At 44.3% G+C, this 21,616-nt stretch overlaps 1 protein-coding gene across 1 annotated transcript in view; it reads right to left on the bottom strand.

Annotated features, from left to right (window-relative positions):
• The window catches only part of RGS7 (regulator of G protein signaling 7), a 2,226,031-nt gene that overhangs the window by 265,439 nt on the left and 1,938,976 nt on the right, over positions 1 to 21,616 (bottom strand). Inside the window, exon 14 of the mRNA XM_086925320.1 lies at positions 2,678 to 2,803. Coding sequence (XP_086781446.1) covers positions 2,678 to 2,803 — 126 coding nt within the window. The remainder of the gene's footprint in view (positions 1 to 2,677; positions 2,804 to 21,616) is intronic.

Below are 21,616 nucleotides of genomic sequence, written 5' to 3'. Positions count from 1 at the left end.
CAAAGGGACTGTTCTTGAAAAGGTACACTTACATCCTAAAGAAGGCAATCTTTCAGCTTCATTTAATTTATTTTAAGGAATGTAAGTGGATATATTCATTAAACATAGTCGTCCTGGGCCTGAACGAAATAGAGGAGACACATAAACAGATGGGTCAATCAAGGAATAGGTAAGACCAGGTCCAATCATTATGATCTTGACCAGTATTGTTGCCACCTCCTGAGGTGGGATGTAGGCTGGATATTGATCCCACCCTATCCCAATTGTACAATCTGTCCAGTGCTCAACCACATGGGGAATCTGTGTCTGCATCATTTATTGTAACTATATCATTTAATCCCTATGATCTTGTCTAGATTGGTTTCCTCCATTCGGTTTTGATTCAGACTGAATATTGATCCCCCCGCTATCCCTAGTGCACAAACTGTCTAGTGCTTCACCACCATGGGAATATGTGAATATCTCTATTCATGTCCATAACCATAATCCAAAGTAGATTGTTTTTGTATTAAAAAGACTATCCAATACACACTGTAATGTTGTTGCATTTTGCTGTTCCATAAAATGTTTTATGAATACTTAGCTGATTTTAACCATATGTAACACATGAGGGAAGATTATAACAATATATGATTGAAACTTTATTAATCGGAATACAATGATTTTATATCTACATTGTAACATTTACATTGCCCTGTTTGAGCAATCCGTCAAATAGGTGTAGTACTTCCACTTCGATTCCAGGCATAACCATGGTCCATCATTCAGCAGGAAAATTGTGACAGAGAATCACAATAGAACACGATAGTCTGTTGTCCCTTTAATCTCCACACTGACTTTGTTGGCTCTAGCTGCTACACATGCACGCTTGACAGACACATTTTATCCACGCACCGCTTTGCATGTAAGCAAACGCGTCGGCAGCTGCAAGCAGAGAGTACAGAATTCTGGCGTCAGCTTTCAGCATCTAAGGTACGTCCTCATAGGAGGAAAGCACATTCCAGCTTTTCACTACAAATTACCCCTTTCTTCCACACTAAGTTTCAGTTCCTTTGTCAACAGTTACCGTAGAGCCATGATCTAATCCTGACTCAGTGGGTGGTACACTAACCGCCCCTGACCACTTGAGCCATCACAATATCCTATGATCAGCGTTATTCAGTAAACAAGGTATGTTCCGTTCTTGTATTCACGAGGCATTTAAAAGGGCTTGTCTTCACAAGAACCTCACATTAAGGATGCTGTCTTCTTGTCCGCAGCCTCAAATTTCATGGATTGGTTCATGACTTCTGGGTTTGCCATTTAAATAAGAGGCATAACCGACCCCTCTCCGACCTTCAGGGGCACAGGATTCCTGGTTTCCATCCTGTTACCAGGTATGCTTTTCATTGATGTAAATGAATTCGAGCTACGTGGTCATTTCACCTTATTCATTCCCTTACACAGTCCCCCGTTGTAATCTCCACTACGTACACCTAGTTGGACTCAGCTCAACCCAGGCTTTCCTTTATCCTAAGGCTTAAGGAATCTCATCTCCTTCAAGTTATCTGAAGAACCGGTGAGTTATCTCAGGTTACCACATGTCAATGCATGTTTTTAAATAGTGCTATGAATACATACTTACCCAGAATTCTTTTTCTGCAGGCTGTCTGTCTTAACTCTTAGTCCTGAAGAAGACCAGTTTTGACAATACCCCATTATTGCTTCTGTCAGGGTCGAAACGTCAACGGTTTTATCTGTCCATACTTCAATAGGTCTCCTTGCTTACAAATCATTGTGATATGATTCTTGAGCCTGAGATACTGTTTATGACAAAATTAGACCTTTTTTCAAAACAACTTCACTTGTAAATACATGTCCATTGCTGATTGTGTCACTTATTTGTACAATGTACCGATTTTGCCATCTTGTCACTTATACACCATGCAACTGTAAATCACCTTCATGTGTGCCACTCCATTAATTGAATTACCAGACAGCCTGTTTCTTTGGTAATTTTGCACTGTGAACCAAAAAACTTTGAAAACTAAAGTAAAAATACGATTTAACATACACCACATATTCACATGGTAATTATTAGGACTTACTCTTATTACCCCCCCCCCCCCCCATCCCTTAGGGCTTCATTTATAGTTTGTCAAAATAATTAAGGTGAGTCAGGGGGCTGGAGGAAGTTACCTCCATCACCTTTACTGACTACCAAAAGCCAAATTTATGGATGACCGACGGCCCATCTGTCATCTCTGTACATTCACTACATTCACAGAAACAGACATCACAGCAGTTCCTTTCACTGCACAAAATGTTCAATGGATGTCCACCACTGGTTTTGAGGGCTGCCCACCAAACTTTTGCAAAGTTTTTGTATTTCAGGAGCAAACTCCCAAACTTCCTGTAAAACAACACATAAATTCCCATGCAGTGAAGAATAGGAGAATATTGCAGAGTAAAGCAACTTAAGACCATTTTAAGGGTCCAAACAGAAAGGATAAAAACATAAAATGGATGACAAACGTTTGCGTTAGATACCTAAAATTACACTTTAAAAAGAGGTCTGGTAATTTACCATCACAGGGGCAGCTGGAGCTTATGTTTCACCGTTGTAAGGTTTTATGTTTGGACTAGCGAAAATAACTACTGTCAACTGTAAGGGACGTCTTTCATCCAGAACGTTTACCTCAGGTTTTCAGAGCTGAATTCTGACTCCAGGAACTTGAGAAACTGTTCCCTACCCACCGGGTCCTTCAACATTTCATCCATCGAAAAGCCCCATCGTTTTACTCTCTGTTGCGATGGCTCTTTGCTGAAATAAAGCATAATAACAGTCAAGTTGATACTACTGTAACTAATACATTGTTTGTGCAACTGAAAATGTTCTGCATTTTAGGATGTTTATCTAAGTTCAGAAGAACTCAGACATACTAAAAATGGAGTAAAGTGAAAGGTGTTCATAAGATGCTGCATACACTATCTAAAAATAATGAAAACTGAAAAAAATATAACGAATCTCATGATCTAAAAATGTTTTTTTGTGTTGTTAACAAATTTTATTTACTTAATTAAGTTATTTCACCCAACTGAAAATGCAGTCTTCAGGAGGCAGCGGCAAAACGTAATCCGTGCTCATCACAACACTGTTTATCTTCTGGACACTGCTTTTGCCACCTCTGAGGCAAGGGGTCACAAAGGCATTGTTAGAAGTCCTAAGGGACAAGTAAGGGGTCACAATTGCAACCCCTGGCAACCTCTAAATTGCACCCATAAGTAACAATTGGCCCAATTCACAGAACTAACTTAAGACAAAATCTTAAACTTACTACTTTTGGTATTTACAGAAGGCATTTAGTAGTAGTAAAGTTAGGATTTTGTCTTAAGTCTGTATTAAGTCTTTCCTAAGTTTGTCTTAAGTCTGTCTTAAGACTGTCTTAAGTCTGTCCTTAGTCTGTCTTAAGTTTGTCTTAAGTCTGTCTTAAGACTGTCTTAAGTCTGTCCTTAGTCTGTCTTAAGTCTGTCTTAAGTCTGTCTTAAGTCTGTCCTACTACTTTTGGTATTCAAAGAAGGCTATTAGTAGTAGTAAAGTTAGGATTGTGTCTTAAGTTTGACTTAAGACAGACTTAAGGCAGTCTTAAGACAGTCTTAAGACAAACCTAAGACAAATTTAGGACAAACTTAAGACAGACTTAAGACAGACTTAAGACAACCTTAGGACAGACTTAAGACAGACTTAAGACAAAATCCTAACTTTACTACTACTAAATGCCTTCTGTGAATACCAAAAGTAATAAGTTTAGGATTGTGTCTTAAGTTAGTTCTGTGAATCGGGCCCATCATGAGTAACCAGTTTCTTAGCTGCAAGGACACATGCTGTAAAAGATAAATCCTGCTCTGGTAAAACTACCTTACGTGATAAATAGCTTTCTGAATCAGACTCTCTGATATTATGTCAGTTTTTCCAAGCTTCTTTCTTTGTCTGGAAATCAAGCAGTAAAATGTGGTGTTTGTTATAAGTATGTTCTTCTTTTGGTGTAGGATTTCCTGTATAATGAATGGAATGTAGTGATTGTTCAAGCGTGGGACTGCTCGTTATGGATGAGGTGCTTAATAAACAACTCTCCTGCCAACTTACTGGAAGTGTGTTTCTTGGAAGAAGAATACCACATTTTGGCGATGAGCTAAAATACTGAATAAGAAAAAGGAAAAGTATTGATGGCTGACATTAAATACATACGAGAAGAGTCATGAGAAGTGGATTGAAACTGTCTTTGCAGGTGAATTTAAAAGTTCACTTACTGTTGATGCACAGCAAGGGGTGGATGCTGGTATGTTTTCACTGTTTTGGCTGGGTATCGTGGCGATGTTGGAGGCCAACATGTGAGCGACGAAACAGGAGTGTCCAGTGTGAGGCAGTGGAATATATTTGCATTTCAATGAAGTCATGGTAAACAGTGCAAAATGAATAGGAGCTCAACCAGTCATAGAAACAAGATGTTAAGCAAAGTTTTTGGTGAAAATCTTAGTTTGGGAGCGAGTGTCAGAAAATAAGCCCAACTGCCAATAGAAAATGGATACTTGGTGCCTAATAAATGGCTATCTTAATTTAGGCTATTGATCCTGCAATATGTGCCCAACCTACTGTAGAAAAATAAAAAGGAGCTACATAATAGGGGCATATAAACTTATGAGACACTATTGTGATGATAAGTTAAACAACCATAAATGTTGGAGATAGGCACACCTTTGGTGCTTGTTCAAGCCATATCATCTGAGGCAACAGACACACCCTCAGTGTTTGTTTAGATTAAGATGGCTACGATGACAGGCACACCTGTAGTGTTGTTTGTAGTAGACTAATCAGTGGAGTGAGCAGCGTGTATAGCGGTAACACTCTCAGTGCTTGGAACTTTTATTTCATCATCATGGATAAAGTGGCTGGGGTGACAGGCACATCAAAAAAAGAAATACAGTGAAAGTGAGTGAAGGGAATTTTGTTTTTTTGGTAGTGCTATTTTTGAGTATTGTATTTAAAAAAAATTAAACAAACAAAACTGAACCCGTGCGTTTAGCAGGTTTACCATGCAGAATGTAACTCCTCCCCCATTTTTTCTGCCTTTCGCATGGAACCATTATTCGGATGGGGTAAATGTAAAAAAGGTTTTATGAATTATGCATAATTTTGTCACACAAATTTGCATGTTGAGAGAAGTATTCTTTACTACTACATTGTTGAGGCACAGAAGGGTAAGACATTCTAGAAAATGTAGAAAAACGTTTGTAACTTAGTCGAGACGAGAGACATTTTAATTATATGAGATATGTATACCAAAGTTGGATTTACATTATTTGCCTAGAGTCAGTACGGTTATGGAATACTACCATTTTGCCATTTTGGCTTGAGAGCACAAGGAACAGAGGAATCTGTAGAGGATTATACAACTAGCTTATGAAAGCTAGCTTCAACATGTAAATGTGGTTATGCTACAGATGATAGAATTCGGGATCCGTTTTTTTAAGTGTAACAATGAAAATACTAGAGAAGAACTATGGATGAAGTATGAATCACCATTAGATGACAATGTTTATTGCAGTAGCAATAAGGGTGGAGCACATGATGAAATATGTTAGTGGGCTGAGAAAGCAGAAAAATATGACCAACATGGAAGAAAATACTGTTAATTTGTTGATAGATGAGTCTAAAAAATGAGTTGAAGGAAAAATATGAGTATAAAGACTCATGTTACAGGTGGGGAGCTTTTGGTCACTGGGCAGATGCAAAAAGTTGTCCTGCATTATAGAGTGTCATGGGTATGAGAAGAAAGGGCCTTTTCTGAAATGTAAAAGTAAACAGAAAAAAGAAGTGAAAGAGATAGCTTATGAGGCAATACTTCATATTTCTCAAGATCAACAGTGGCATTGTAGAAAAGATGTCAAGGAGAGTGGGCATCCCACAAAAGTGGTAAAATTGAAAGAGAAATTGTATGTATGAAGTTTGATTCCTGCTCACACTTGGCAATAATTTCCAAATTACCATTTGCAGAGAAATCCTGAAATTAATTATCTTTATTGAAGAAGAACCTGCGGATTAGGGAGGGACACCAATACAAATGTTAGGCTATTTCACTGCAAGTATGTGTTGTAAGAATCATGTCTTCCAGTGCAGAGACCTATTTTCTCATTTCAGTTTGAAGACATGTTATCAAACATGGATTGATATTTCATAAAATGCAATTTTCTGACTTGTGTTTTTTTCTGTAAATGTATATTGAATGTGTCTGATAAGCAAGATCAATCAAAAACACATTCAGTGACAATTTAGTGACTATTTAGATTAGAAATGATTCTAGGAATGTTGTAAACCTTATGACTTGTTCCCTCCAGTATTTTATTATTTTATCGATTTTAAATGCTTACTTTTAGGCTTCTTTCTTTTAGTTTTAGGTTCTTAAACACATACAGAACAGGTTCCATTTTAGCAATATTCTCCGGTTTAGTTAGCCTGTCCGTCTTTTTTTTTTACCTTTGGCCCAAATCCATCCTAGGTTGTTTTGTTTAATTTTATTTATTGGGATTTGCATTTTCCATGGTACAACATTGTATTGCGTTGAGTATATACATAATAACAGGTGAACTCAGGCAGTGCAGACATTAAAAACATACATTATGGAGCATCCATCTCATCGTATATCCCATAGTTCAAGTGAGAAACATTAAATTGTACTTGGATTGCACCTTCAGTGGTCTGATGTGAAATTTGGTAGGTTGATTAGTGCCATGTGCCTGTATATGTGGGTTTGTGCAAGGGTGCGGGTTGATATGTAGTCCCCTACTCCATCCCTTTCTATCTCTTTGGTTGATGACCATGCTTATGTTCCCAATGTATTGAAGCCAACTTTGCAATGTCATAGGGTGAACATGAAACAGTGAACTGTGTGGGGGGTGGGGGGCGGGGGGGGGAGGGGTCTGGGGAGTCCACAAATAAAAAACATTGTAGTAGGTATCTGTCTTGTGGTTGGTTCCAGTTGGTCTACAAGATGTCTGTGGCATCGGAATCGGGGAACTAAGGATGCCTTAGGTAGATTATGTCTCCTGTCACAGATCGGGTGCTAGTCTGGCGGGACCCTATAATAGGATCAGTCCTTCTTCTGATATGGCTACTGGGAGTTCGCATTTGCTCATACCATCGGGGACAGGGGTGGAGTCTGGGATTGGGATGTCGTAGCCCCTGGTGAGTCTTTTTGGGCTGTCTCTTGCGTGATCTGAAACAGGAGTTGTGCCCATTCCATAGAAATGGGGTGTTTACGAATCCCTTTCACCTCCTCCTCCCGCAATATTGTTCCTTCCGCTGCCCCCCATTTTTTAACCGCCCCTATCCAGGCTGCCTTAAGGGGTCCTGCCAGGGCTCTCCAAAGTATGGCTATTCTCCTTTTCACCAGGAGTATGGCTAAGGATGCAAACCTGCCCTGCACTTTTTCTGTCTTCCGCCTGCCGAAGACTGCCACGGCACAAACCTCCCATGTGGTAATGTGCATGAGGTGGATAGTCGTCCTCAGTACCCGATGTATCCTACCCCAATATCGTTGGATTGTGGAACAGTCCCAGAACATGTGTTTAAAGTTTGCCTTGGGTGTTTGGCATCTGGGGCATGCAAATTGTGTGTCAGGGTAAAAACGCTAAAGCTGGTGTGGTGTTAAATACGCGCAATGTAAAATATTGACCTGAATGTTTTTGGATCGTGTGTTCCTTAGAATTTTCTTTGGGTACTCTAGAGCCTTTCCCCATTCTTGGTCATGAAGCACTCGTCCTATTTCGTCCTCCCATTTTTGGCACAGGGCCTGCAGTGGGGCCGTGGTCAGTTCCCTAACTGCCTTATAATGACAAGTGACTAAGGGCCATATGTAGGTAATCTCAATTTACCTATTCTTAAATACCGAATTTTACCGATTCGGTATTTAAGAATAGGTAAATGGGATGTAGATAATTATTCGATACATTTTTCCAAATCGGTAGGATTCAGTAATTAAGAATCTGTATTTATCGATTCAGTTTTTCCATTCATTCCTATGGGCCTGGAGGCCCATAGGAATGGATGGGAAGCCATTCAGTATTACCGATTCGGTAAATACCGAATTGGTAATAGGCGGAACATTTTCAAGGGTGGCAGAGTGTCACATTGACACCCTGTTGCACCCCTGAATAGTGCATGGGTGCACATGTGGCACACATACATGCCCTAAGGGCATGTATGTATGTCACATCGCACAATTGTAAAAGCAAAATAATTGCTTTTACAAAGGTTTTCGATATTTACCACCAACTTGTAGTTGGTGGTAAATAACGAATCCTTAACTCAGGAATGCACTAACTGGAGTGCACCCTACATTACGGATTCTGTAATTTACCGAATCGGTATGTTAAGAATTCGGTAATTTACCGATTCCTTAAATTACGGATTCAGTAAAATACCGAATCCAGGAACCATGCCACCTACATCTCAAAAGCCAAATGCCGGTCGGTAACGGCCGAATTCGATAATTTCGGCCGCTACCGACCGGTATTGGGCGACCTACATCTGGCCCCAAGTGTCTGCTTCTGCCCATACGTAGGATTGTATGTAGTACCGGGTGTGTCAGTGGTTCCCCTTCAGTGAGGTCCCAGCATTGTCGGGTGCTGTCTACTATTCGTCGGTGCACTAGGAATTGTCCTGGAGGGAAATCAAAGTTATCCCTCATTTGGGCATATGTTTTCAGCTGCCCATCTTCAAACAGCGTTTCAATCTCAGTCACCTCGTGTTCCGTCCATATCTGGAGGGATTCGGAAGTGTAGTAGTTCTCTCTCTGTGGGAATCCCACTAGTGGGAGCAGTACGGAGTAGAGGGGTATGTCCCTTGACATGCGGTGATGTGCATCATGCATTTGTGGGCTATCGACACCTGTAGGGAGTGTGTACGCATAGGCTTAGTGCCTGGCATCAGCAGTCTCCGGATGGCCGGGAGAGGTATCCGACCTTTGTTAGTAAATGTATCCTCTATGTGACGTTCCGCTATCCAATGGGACAGCCATTGAAGCTGCGCTGCTAGGAATTAAGCTTCGAAGGAGGGGGCCCCTAAACCCCCTTGCATGGTAGGTAAGTAGAGGGTGCGTAAGGCTACTCTGTGTCTACCGCCTCCCCATATCAATGTTGTGAGTAGTGTGTCCAGCTCTTGAAAAAAGGAGCGTGGCGGTATCACCGGGAGATTGATGAAGGAGTAGAGCAGTCTGGGCACCATAATCATCTTTGCTAAGGCCACACGCCCTATGGGGGTCAAGGGCAGGATCTTCCAGAAGGCAACTGTCGCTCGTAGCCCCGCTAATGATTTGCAGTGGTTCCCCTCGTAGAGGTCTTCGGGTGAGTGGTACAGCCTCACCCCCAAGTATCGGGGGTGCTGCTGCACTCCAACCAAGTGTCTGGGGTCCTATCATGATTTCTGAGGGAGCTAGATGAGGGGTGAGGGGAAAGATCATTGATTTTTCCCAATTTACTTTAAGTCCAGAGACCTCTGCGAAGTTCTGTAATATTTCCCATATCGGCGTAAGATCGCTTGTGATATCCTGCACAAAAATCAGGAGATCGTCAGCATATAGCGATACACAATGAACCATGTCTGCAATTGGAGTACCACAGGCTTTGCCCTCCTGCCGCAGATGGATGGCTAGAGGTTCTACTGCCAAGGCGAAGAGGAGGGGGGACAAGGGACACCCCTGCCTCGTACCTCCCTCCACAGGAAGTGGATCTGTAATATACTTTCCCACTCTCACCCTAGGGGTAGAACTCTTATAGAGAAGTTGCGTATATGCCGATAGGGTCAGGCCGACATGCACTTTGCGAACGACTGTGAATAAATATGGCCATAGGAGCGTGTCGAAGGCCTTTACAAGGTCTGAGATTAGGCATGCAGCCTGTGGGAAGTGGTCTTGTGCTCTGTCCTGTATGTGAAAGAGTCTACGTATATATTCTGTGAAATGTTGCGTCTGGGGAGAAAAACGTTTTGGTTTGGGTGGATCAATTGGGGAGAACCTGTATGTATCTGTCTACCGGTATTTTCGCTAAGATCTTACAGTCCATGTTGAGCAAAGTTATGGGTCTGTATGAGGACGGGAGAGTGGGATCTCTGTTTGGTTTAAGGAAGGTAACCAGGGTAGATTGCAACACAAAAAGATGATGGACGGAATGTTGCAGATTGTCAAACATTCACCCCCAGTCTCAGATCTGGGTTTAATCCATAGTTATTTTGCACCCCACGCCACCCCAGTTCAGACATAGCCATATGCAAATGAGTCTTGACCCTGTGCCACATGGGAACAGTCCAGACTGAACTGTTGAGCCATAACTTCCCTGGACCAGAATCAAGCATCTTAGGACCGGTTTCGGGGGTTCACCCCTCTTCAGCCAGGATAGCTTGACTCCAGTGGAGTAGTGAGCATGGGACACATGTCTGGGCATACCCTTCCCACTTAGGGTGAAAATGCAACACAAAAAGATGATAAACGGAATGTTGAACATTGTCAAGCATTCACCCCCAGTCACAGATCTGAGTTTAATCCATCGTTAATTTGCTTACCACGCCACCCCAGTTCAGACATAGCCATATGCAAATGAGTCTTTACCCTGTGCCTCATGGGAACAGTCCAGACCGAACTGCCAGGCCATGTCTTCCCTGGACCAGAATCAAGCATCCTAGGACCAGTTTCGGGGTTTCACCCCTCTTCAGCCAGGATAGCTTGACTCCAGTGGCGTAGTGAGCACCAGGGTAGATCCCCTAAGTGAACTGGGTAGTTCGCCTTTTTGTAGCGCACCGTCATACATGGTTACGAGGCACGGGCCAGCTGCCTCAAAAAGGCGGTATAGTATTTGAGGGGGAGCTGTCTGCTCCCGGCGCTTTATGACGTGCTAGTGCTCTGATGGCTTGGGTGATGTCTGGGGATTTTATCTTTGTGTCTATTGCATTCCTGTCCGCCGGTAGGATGCCTGGTAAAAGGCATGGATTGGAAGAAGTGGGATTACGTTAGATACGATAACTGTGGTGGGGCTCGATAAATTCCTATGTGATAGTCATGAAAAATGTGTAATATATCAATAATTCTACCTGCGATTGTTTACGGGTGCCAGACTTATCTTGATATATTTTGATGGGTGGCATGTCCGTGTCTTGTTTCGTGAGTCAGGCGAGGAGTGTACCTGCCCTGTTTCCCTCTTGATGTACTGAGGTGGCATATGCTCTGAAATTGTATTTGCGGAGGTCACTCATGGTTTCCGCATATGTTGTTTTTGCTGTCCCCACCTGTTCTGGGGTAGCCTCCCCCTGATCTAGTTTTTTAGTTAGGCCTGCCAGTCGTGTTTCCGCAGTTTGTAGTGACTGCTTTGGTACTTGTCGCACCCCTACGATGTGTTGAATGCAGTGTCCCCTTGCCTCGACCTTAAATGCATCTCATTCTACTTATCTAGATGATGCTGTGCCCGTGTTTAGTGAGAAGTATTCCTGAATGTGCTTGCAGTGTGTATGGCAAAAAGCCTGGTCCGTGAGGCATTCTCGGGTCAACTTCCAAGTAGGGACTTGGAGATGAGGTGGTCACCATATAAGGGTCATGGTATGTGCATCACTCTGCCTAGGTAGTCAGTGTGTTGTATTTGGGGGAGCAGTGCTGCTGAGCAGAGGAATATATCTTAGCGTTCAGGTTCTTTTCTCACCAGGCATCTACTAGCGTTCAGTGGCTAACCCAATTTTTAAACTGTTCTGCCTCTTTCATCACGGGTGAATGTGCCGGCGGGGGATGAGATCTGACTAAACTGATGTCTAGGGTGCAATTGTAATCCCCTCCCAGCAACCACGGCAATGCAGTGTATTGTACTAGCGCTCCAGTGAGGCGGGTTCAATACTGCTCCTGTTCCATATTGGGGGCATAAATGCTTCCTATCAGTAACTTCTTGCCCTCGAGGTGACCTGTTATTAGAGAGTACCGGCCCTCCTTATCCACCACCCTGGACTGTTCTCCTCTGTTGCCTTCCTCTTCGGATGTGAACAGGTGTGGGCTCTCTCGCCATCCCAGCTGTCCCTCGGGAGCCCCACCTCTGCAGCTGCTTGAAGTGCTTTTCGGCGTTCTGCAATGATTTTAGTAAGGTCTGGAGAGTTCTTACTGGAGGAATCCGAGCGTGAAGTTAGTTGTTTGAGTGCGACCTTTTTCTGTTGCCGTCGTTGGCGGCCTGATGGTCGATTGTTCTGCACCTTTTTGGTGATGTTCAAGTTCGCCAGGTGTTGGTCAACCCAGTAGCTGGCCTCCGTGGGGTCCGAAAAGAAGTGCGCGGTTCCGTCGTGGATTATTTTGAGCCGAGCCGGGAACAGAAGTGCATACTGGATGTTCTTTTGGCATAGGTCGCGTTTGACTGCTACAAAGGTGGACCTTTGTTGTTGAACTGCCCGTGAGTAATCCGGGAACAGCATAACTTGCTTGTCCTCCACTCAGATTATGCCCTGTCATCTTGCGGCTCGGAGTATAGTGTCTCTGTCCCGGTAATGGAGCAATTTCAGAAGAAATGGTCGGGGTGGCGACCCCGGTGGTGGACTGCGGGCCAGTACCCGGTGTGCCCGTTCCTGCTAAAGTGAACGTTGCAATCCATGTGGACCCTGTCCACTCCTTCTGTCAGATTGATAATGCGGATGTTACTTCTCCGGGATTGTCCTTCTAAGTCATCCGTTCTGCTCTCTAGAATCTTCACCCGCGATTGCAGGTCTTTCAGAGTGTCTTGTTGTTGTTGCACTTGTGGTCCCAGAGTTTGCAGCGTTGTTTCCCCTTGTTTTACCTTGTCCGCCAATTTCCTGAGGTCATCCCGGAGTAAATTAAGATCCGTTGCTAGCTCTCCGAACTTGTGTTCCATGGTCACTCTTGAGTGTTCGATCGCCGCAAGGACTTTATCCAGTTTATTTGACATGGAATCTGCACTTGCGGGTTCTCCTCCCGGTTGTGTGGTGTGGGACGTCGGGGATGTTGCCCTTGGGGGTCCCAAGGTCTGCGCCGTGCCCGTTGCGCATTGGCACCCCATGGTGATCATGTCTTCCACCGACAGTCCCCGGATTGCACCTGCGGTGCTCCACCCCCATGAGGCATGAGGGTTGCGTTGCTTATGGTCAGGTGTGACCGCTATGATGCCCTCGTTCTTATTTCAATTGCAGCCCACCACAGTTGCCCGAACTCTTCTCAGCGTCGCCTTCAGGCTTCCTGGAGTGTGTCCTGTTTGAATCAGCGGAGGCTCCCACCGGGTAGGTGAGAGTGCAGGGTGTCCGGTCGCCCCTCCGGTTCGATGTGTGCCCCGGTCGACTTGGGCCCATTGATGGATAGGGCCTACAGGAACGTCTTCTGTGTCCTACGGCCTCCCGGCTATGGGCCCCACCTCCACCAGTGGGGCACAGGGCCTCCCAGAGCGCTGGGCCAGCCGAGGCCTATGTAGGCGGAGGTCAGCCGCACACACCTGCCTTCCATCAGACCGTGCCTGCACCTCCCCGGGTCTGAGCAGGGTCGTAAAATGGGCATCGGGCGGCAGTTGGTCCACAGCCTGTGGTCTGCCCAGTCTGGGGTGGTGTCAGTGTCATGCTCCAGGGGCCCCCTGATTAGGCTGCTGATGTTTGTGCCAGCGTCACTTTGCACCTACAGGCCACAGATCTTGACCTCGCAGAGTTGGAGGGGCCATTGCGGGAGGGTGCTGCTGTCGATGGCTAGGGGATACTCATCTAGTTGCTCCTCATTGTTCGAACCATTAGGCTCGCACTCTGGTCATGTGCCCCCCCCTAGCGTGCCCGCGAGGCCCGGCGCTGCTGCAGGGGAGGGGGTTCACTGTGCAAGGTAGCAGTCAGTCCGCAGCCTTTGGTTGGCCCCAGTCCAGGGTGTCGTCAAGTCATGCCCCAGGGTCTCGCTCTGCATAGGCCTTCGATGTATGGGCCAGCCTCACTCCGCTCCTCAGGCCATGGATCCGGTCCCCACGGAGCCGTGAGGCCATCGCGGCAGGGCGCCACAGCCAATGGTTAGGGGAGCCATGTCTAGTTGTCCTCCTTTTCACGATCATTAGGCTCGCAGTCCGATCGTGTGCCCTCGCGCGCCTTGAGGTCTGGCGCCGCAGTGGGGGAGGGGTGTCACCGCGCGGTGAAGGGTGTCTCTGCACTGGCTCACCAGGCACCTCCCGCCAGTGTTGTTGGTTTTGTGAACCCTGTAGTGCGTTACAATAGGCTATGCTGGTGCTGCGGTGATCCTTGGTGTCGATGCGGTGTCCCTGTCAATGGGGGTCCCCTCTCAAGCGGGAGTTCGCGTGGGGAATGCTGTCAGGTCTATGAGGCATAGGCTGATGTGTCTCGCTATCGGGAGCACCCGGGCCTCACAGGGTGCCGCCATTTTGAGATTCCGGCCGCAACCCCGTCGCTGGTTGTTTCTTCGGGGCCAGCCTGTGCCCCTCCCAAGTGCCGCTGCTGCCCTGGCTTTTATCGCTGGTTATGGTGGCTTTGTGGCATATTATATGTGGATTTTAGCGGGCTGTCGTGCGGAGCTCTAGAGGAGTGCTGCCGCCTTTTTGGCCTCTTGGCGACGCCCCAAATGGCCTGAATCCATCCTAAGTTACGAAGATTGCCATCATAGACATGAAGGCTGTCATCTTTAAGGATGCAGGCTGCCATGTTTCCTCAAATTAAGCAGAATCATCAACATGTCTGCCTTTGATACAGATGTTGCCTGTGTCTATCTTTCCAAGAACTGTGAATGTTTCGAGTCATTCAGATATAGAAATCAATAAAACCCAGAGTGCATAATCAGTCTGGAACAGGTGCCTTTTTCAAGGTATTATAACAACCATAACCCAAATTATGTAGTCTATATTGGCATATTTTTACCTTATTAGTACATCTGCATATTCCTTCTTAGATAAAATACAATATATAAGGACTATCGACCACTTATTTAGGAGAGAAACTTCACCCAGGTCACAGACTAACGCCCACATGCATCAAAGTTATTTTTTGCGTTCTCTAATTTGCGAAAATTAGCGAAATGCAGATTAGGAATCGCATAATGGTATGCATCATTTTTTTCGCATTTTTTTTGCGATTCGGTAAAATTCGCTTTTTTCTCCGAATCGCAAGAAAAATGCGATTTTTTCCGGTGCGACTTCGCACATTGCGAAATCGCAAAATGCGAATTCGCATATTCATGCATACCAATGAGGACACACCCAGGAAACCAGTACACAGATCAGACACAGCTGAAGTTCAGTTCAAACTGGGAGTGGCGGTTGGCAGTTGAAGCTCTGCTTTCAGCTACTGGAGGAGTGTGTTTGGTGTACCCTTGACGGAGAGATGGCTGCGGAAAGTGCCGTTGAAGACGTGCAAGCAAGGAAGCGAAAATTAAAGTTTAGTGACCAGGAACTTGAAATCTTAATTGAAGAGGTCACTCTGAGGCATGACCAGCTTTTTGGTAAGGATTCCTTGAAGGTTCCAGAAGGAGTGAAGAGGAAACTGTGGCTGGCCATTCAATCGAAAGTGAATGCGGTGGGGGTTGCCCACAGAGACATTACAAACTTACAAAAACGCTGGTATGACTTGCGCAGCCGTACAAAGGACAAAATTGCATCCAGGATAAAATATGCAAACAAGACAGGTGGTGGACCCCCAAAGGATAAACCGAACACCCCACTGGAGGAGATGGTTGAGGGGACCCTGCTTACTGAAGCAGTGGTTGGAGTGACCAACATAGATACATCTGAAAAGCCTGGTACTTCGCAAGGTAAGTGTGTAACTGTAAATTTTATTACTTAACATATGTCACAGACATTTGCCTATTTTAAAAAATCAGAAAGTTAATATTAATTTACAGCATGTTGTCTGAAACACACACTAAAAGAGTCATAGTAATGAATGGGAGTCTGCAATGCATCAGTGCATTGTGGGAGATGTAGTTCGTATGAAGTTTAACCTGAACACTTGTTTGAATGAAACATTCACAAATGACTGACGAAGTCAGAGGACTGAAGAGTAGTCGAATTGCTACATAAAGAACACGCTTCTTTTAGTGCAGAAAAGCATTTTATTTGAGTTAGAAGGTAAATGACATAACTGCAATAATGTGATTCAAACATTTTTTTTATTAAATTCGTAGATTTATTTGAAGAGATGGAAATCACAGATTTGGAGAACACTGTCAATGCAGACATAGAGGACATGCCAGTCCGTAGTCATAATGTTCCTTCTCCAACAGTATCTTTAAAGAAAAAATGTAAAAGGATACGACAACTGGAAGAGTCTGACAGTGATGAAAATATCAATACACAGGACAATTTGCAAGAACCTGTTGGAAGTAATGCAACGAAAATAATAAATCAACGCAGTAGACTCAGACAATTTTACAGGAGAAGAGCACGTCCTGATCACCAGGCAATGTCCACACCAGATGACAGCCAGGCCAGTGTGGTGGAGAAAAAGCTCCTCAAAGTTCAAAGGCTGCAAGGCAAAGACATCAGGGTTATGAAGGGCCAACTTAGCCACATCAAAAGCAATATTAGCACCATGAGTGACAGCCTTGTCAGAATGGTTTCTGTTTTTGAAAATGCACATTTGGCAAATACTTCACAATTTGAGCGCATGGCAACAGCCATGGAGAGAATGTCTGATGCCATGGAGGCACAGAACATTGCAAATGCGAATAGGCACCTGAGGATGTACTCTGGTATACACACGTACACCAGAGCAATACATCGTATGTGCAACACGAACACCACACTAATTACAACAGCAATGTCTATGCAAAAGGACTTAAAGAAATGCTGCAAGGCCCTGTCAGTTAAAAAGGCTGCCAAAAGTAATGCCAAGGAGGTGATGCAGGAAAACGTGACTGTGTTACCATCAACAAAAGGGTGCAATGCAAATGATGGTGCAGAAGTGATTACAGCATCAAAAACTGAAATGGTGGTTGGCCGACGTAGTGCCAGACATGTGACACTGCAGGACAACTCATCTACATCTACATCTGTCAAGAGTAGTAAATGCAAGGCTTTAGGTGTGAGAGGACGAAAATGAATGTGAAACATGATGAATGCATCACAACTTGGCAATAGTGGGTTTAAGCAGCTGAAAATTGAAAGCTAGATGTTCTTTAATTCACAACTTCTTTTGCGTTCATGTAACATTGGTTTGACATTATTGCTAATTTCTTCTACAATTATGAACACATGACATTATCTGCTTTCTTACCTTTTTTTTTAAAATAATGCTCTGTGATTTCTGCTCGTCTTCGCCTTCCTTCTGCAGCATCAGGTCCACGCATTCTTGCATGAGGTTGTTGAGGCTGGTTGTCATTATTTGGTAGAATATCTTCTGCATTCAGTTCCAAGCCTCTCCGTGTGGCAATGTTGTGGAGGATGGCACATGTCGCTAAAATTTTGCAGCATACATCTGGCCGATATTGCAATGCTCCCCCAGTTTTGTGAAGTATCCTGAACCTAGACTTCATGACCCCAAAGGTCCGCTCCACAACATTTCTAGTTGAAATATGGGCATGGTTGTAGTTCTGCTGCTTCTGGGTTGATGGATTCAGGTATGGAGTTAGTATATATGTTCTCACACCATATGCACTGTCTCCTATGAGAGTTGCAAATATTGGAATTACAGTTAAGTCTTCATGTAACAGTAAGAGCAATGTCATTTGAGTAGTAATGCATGACTTACCTAGCAAATATCCATCTCCGAATTCACCAGACAACAGTCGCCCATGGATTGCACTATGTTTGAATATATATGAGTCATGGGCACTCCCAGGAAAACTTGCAACTAGGTCAGTGATTATTGTTTTGGAATTGCAAGTTACTTGGATGTTTAAAGAGTGTTAGTTTTTTCTATTCCGAAAAATATACTCATTGGTAGATGGAGGACATATGGGAATATGGGTTCCATCTATGCAACCAATGACATGTGGGAAATTGGCCATGTTGTAGAAGTCCAACTTGGTTTCCAACAACTCTTGTTGATTTCTAGGCAAATAGATGTGATGCTGTATCCTTGTCAGCATTGCATTTAGGAAATCTTTGAAAAATCTAGAAAGTGCACTCTGTGAAACACCCCCAGCAATTGCTATTACTCCCTGGAAGGAACCTGAGGCTAACAGGTGTAGACAACACAATACCTGCACATGGGTAGGTATGGCTTGGGTCCTACGTGTTTCTCTGCGTAATATTGGGTCTAATTCCGCAATGAGATCTATTATGGAGTCACCATTCAACCTATACTTGTCATAGATTTCGGCCTGTGTCTGTCCAAACAAAGTGATGCGCAATCTAAATATCCTTTCACTGAGCATCCTCCTTCTCCTTCCTGCTGCTCTCAACCTCCAGCGACGGGCAAGAAAAATGACTGCTGCCATCCTCAAAGAGGTGTGCTGCTCATTGACAACCCCTTAAGTACCCAAATAATTGCTTTCACATGTTTCCTCCAAAAAAAAAAATTTTACCGACTGCTCCCAGTACTTCTAATTTTAGAGATTCCTAAATGCGAATCCTTTGTAAAAACGCAATGTGCGAATTTTGATGCATACACATTTTTGACTTTTTTTTGCGATTCCTTAAAATTGCGAGAAAATAAGGAATCGCAAACACATTTGCGAATTCGCAGATTGAGAAAAATACCATTTTGAATGATGCATCTCAAAAACAGGATTTGCATTCGCAAACGTCCGAAATCTGCGATTCGCACCGTTTGCGAATGCAATTCTGTTTGATGCATGTGGGCGCTAGATCCCAGATGAAAACCGCACCAGAGTGCATCTCAACTGAAGAAGTATCCAGCATGACTCCCCGAGGCTCAAAAAAAGGCATTACATTCTGCCTTCACAAGCTGGTGCTGGGATTATGTTCTCTGGTAGACACAATCAGCTAGCTCTTGGCCTTGTGCTCAAAATAGCTCCAAACAGACAACAAACCCAGCTGTTCAGGTATGCGCACCTCCTTTTAAAACTAAGGATTATTATTCATTCATCTGCTAAAAATAGCATACCGCTTAGAGATAGCACAGTGAGGGTGTAAGGGCTATAAAGTATGATGTTATGATTTTTCCCTTTTGTCCCTGTTTTTGAAAAGCTTAGGTGTTTTTATTATCTTCTGTGATGTTACCAATAGTATGCGCATTAGGTCTTGTCATTTTAAAATAACTGTTTAAAATAAATATGCTGAACTGTATATTCTGTTTTTAGTGATCTTGAGTGTGTAAATCATTAATGAACGATTGTTTGGATTACCACTGCTTACTCTTAGTAACCCAAAAGCATTTTCACCACCACATTTATTTACTGGGTGGGGTTTTGCTGGGATACAATAACCTGTCTTTCACATTCAGTGCTTGGGCATTGGACTAAGTTCACTTGTGTCACCTGTGGGTGTGAAAACAAAACTTGTAGAGACTCAATTTATGCAACATATGGAATTGCTTGGCAGGTTTGCTGGATGGAAGGGATTTGTTGCAGTACAAGGAGATGGCTTGCTAGGGTGGCCTTATCAAAGGATGCTGGGAGTTACATTCATTACAAATACTACACCTCAAGTTTTAGTGAAAGTTGAGAATTCAGAAATAAAATTTGCACATTAATTTCTGAAAGTATCCAGGGAAAAGGTGGATTTTCTGAAAGATTATAAATGTGAGATCATATTGCGGAAGCATGTCCAGCCAGTGACTAAAATAAGAAGGATACCATTGAGCATGCAAGGGGGTGAGGAAGGAATTGGAATGTGTGGCAAATCGAGGTATTATTGAATGGATGGAAGGAATAGAATACTTGGCACCTATTTTTATTGCTAAGAAACTGAACAGGGACTTATATTTGTATGTGGACTTGAGAAGTTTAAATAAGGAATTAAGGGGATTGTGGTTAATAGGTTTGATGAATTAATCACCACTTTAGCAGAAGCAAATTTTTTTCATGACCCTTGATTCGGTATTAGCTTACCATCAATTTTAATTGAAGGATAACTGACAGGATTTAACTGTCTTTGCAATGCGGTTTGGTACCTACAGGTTCAGAAGGATCCCGTTTGGACTTATATCAGCTGCATCATATTTTCAAAAAGTGATGTTGAATTTATTGAAAGGATTTGATGGGGTGAGTGGTTCCCAGGACAATATGTTTCTTTTGGGGAAAAAACATACAAAAACATGATGCACGATTGTGTTTGGTATTAAAAAGACGAATGAGTGCTTGTTTATCTTTGAAACAAGAAACATTTATTTTGAAGTCAAGGATGTGAATTATTTAGGTCACGTGACATCTGATGCTGATATAACTACAAAAAGAGAATTGGTAGGGCAATTAAATTAAGTTGAAACAACCCAGCTGAAGTGAGGAAGTGGTCTCTTATCTTGAAATGGCAGAATACTATATTACGTTTGTTAAGAAGTTTGCAGATAAATCTCAGAATCTTAGAAGTTTGGTAAATAAGAAAGAAGAATTAAATGGAATGATCAGTGTCAGAGAATTTGATGAACTACAAAAGAAGTTAATGAGGATACCTTAACTACAAGCATATGTGCCAGGGAAAGTGAGCATGATTGTGATGGGTGCTAGTGTAAAGCACATTGGTGCAGTGTTGGTACAGAGAAGGAAAGGGGAAGATAAACTGATTGCATGTGCATCCAGTTGCTTATGACAAGTTGAAATGTATTACACTGTAATAGAGGGGAAGAGGCCTTTTCAGCGGGCGGAGCTAGCACGCAACGGCGATGGCTGCCTGAATCGGGAGCTCCCGCGCTGCCACGACTATCCGACCACGAATCCTGACCTCAGCTGTGTCCCCTAAGTAAAAAAACGACTTGGATGAACACCGGAGCCTGTGAGGGTCCCTGGAGTTATCCCTCTCCCTCCCCTGCAACGCGAGAAAGACTTAGACTCCGGAGTCGGGCCTGGTTGCATGGCGGGCCGCGGCGGAGCCTGTCCTGTGACCAGGGTTGGGTGACTGCTGCCCTGCGCCGATCTGACCCGTGAACGGGGAGCTGAGCTGCTGACTGGACGAATCGCTGCAACCTATGTCCCGCGAAAGACCGGCGGAGCCTCTGGGGTGCGGTGAGAGGCCTTGGGAGTGCTGGCTGGGGTGAGCTGCAGTGCCTGGAGCAGCGGCCTCCGGGTCGGCGCGCTCCTAGACTGCCCGGCTTTGTTTGAGGCCTACCTGGGGCTGGCTGTGTGGTGCGCAGGGACTGCCGGGATTGGTGGCAGGCGCGGATATCCACAACTGCGGGCCTGGGCGAGGAGACACGGCCCACTCCTACGGCTTGATCGTCAAACGCCTGAAGGGCGCCGGCCAGTCCACCGGAGATCCCCCTCCCCCACTACCTTACATAACGTGGCGGCACTGAAAGTGGAGCTGATCTGGAGCGGGGGTGCATAGGGCTAATGCGGATTGGTGGCACGCCCCCCTACACTAACTGGGATCAAGTGTCACGGTCCCCCCACTGCCCTGGGACTGGCTGCCTGAGAAGATACGACGCAATAAAGGTTGCTGCGTGGCTGGTGGCGGCGAGCAACGGTTTGTGGTAAGGCACAAACCGTGCCACTTGATTGGACACTGGGCGACGAAG

This window comes from Lissotriton vulgaris, chromosome 6 (genome assembly GCF_964263255.1).
Source record: "Lissotriton vulgaris chromosome 6, aLisVul1.2, whole genome shotgun sequence".
In the NCBI taxonomy this organism is placed as follows: Eukaryota; Metazoa; Chordata; class Amphibia; order Caudata; family Salamandridae; genus Lissotriton; species Lissotriton vulgaris.
The sequence above is the reverse complement of the archived record's forward strand: the minus strand, read 5'-3'. Positions and strand labels throughout refer to the sequence as shown.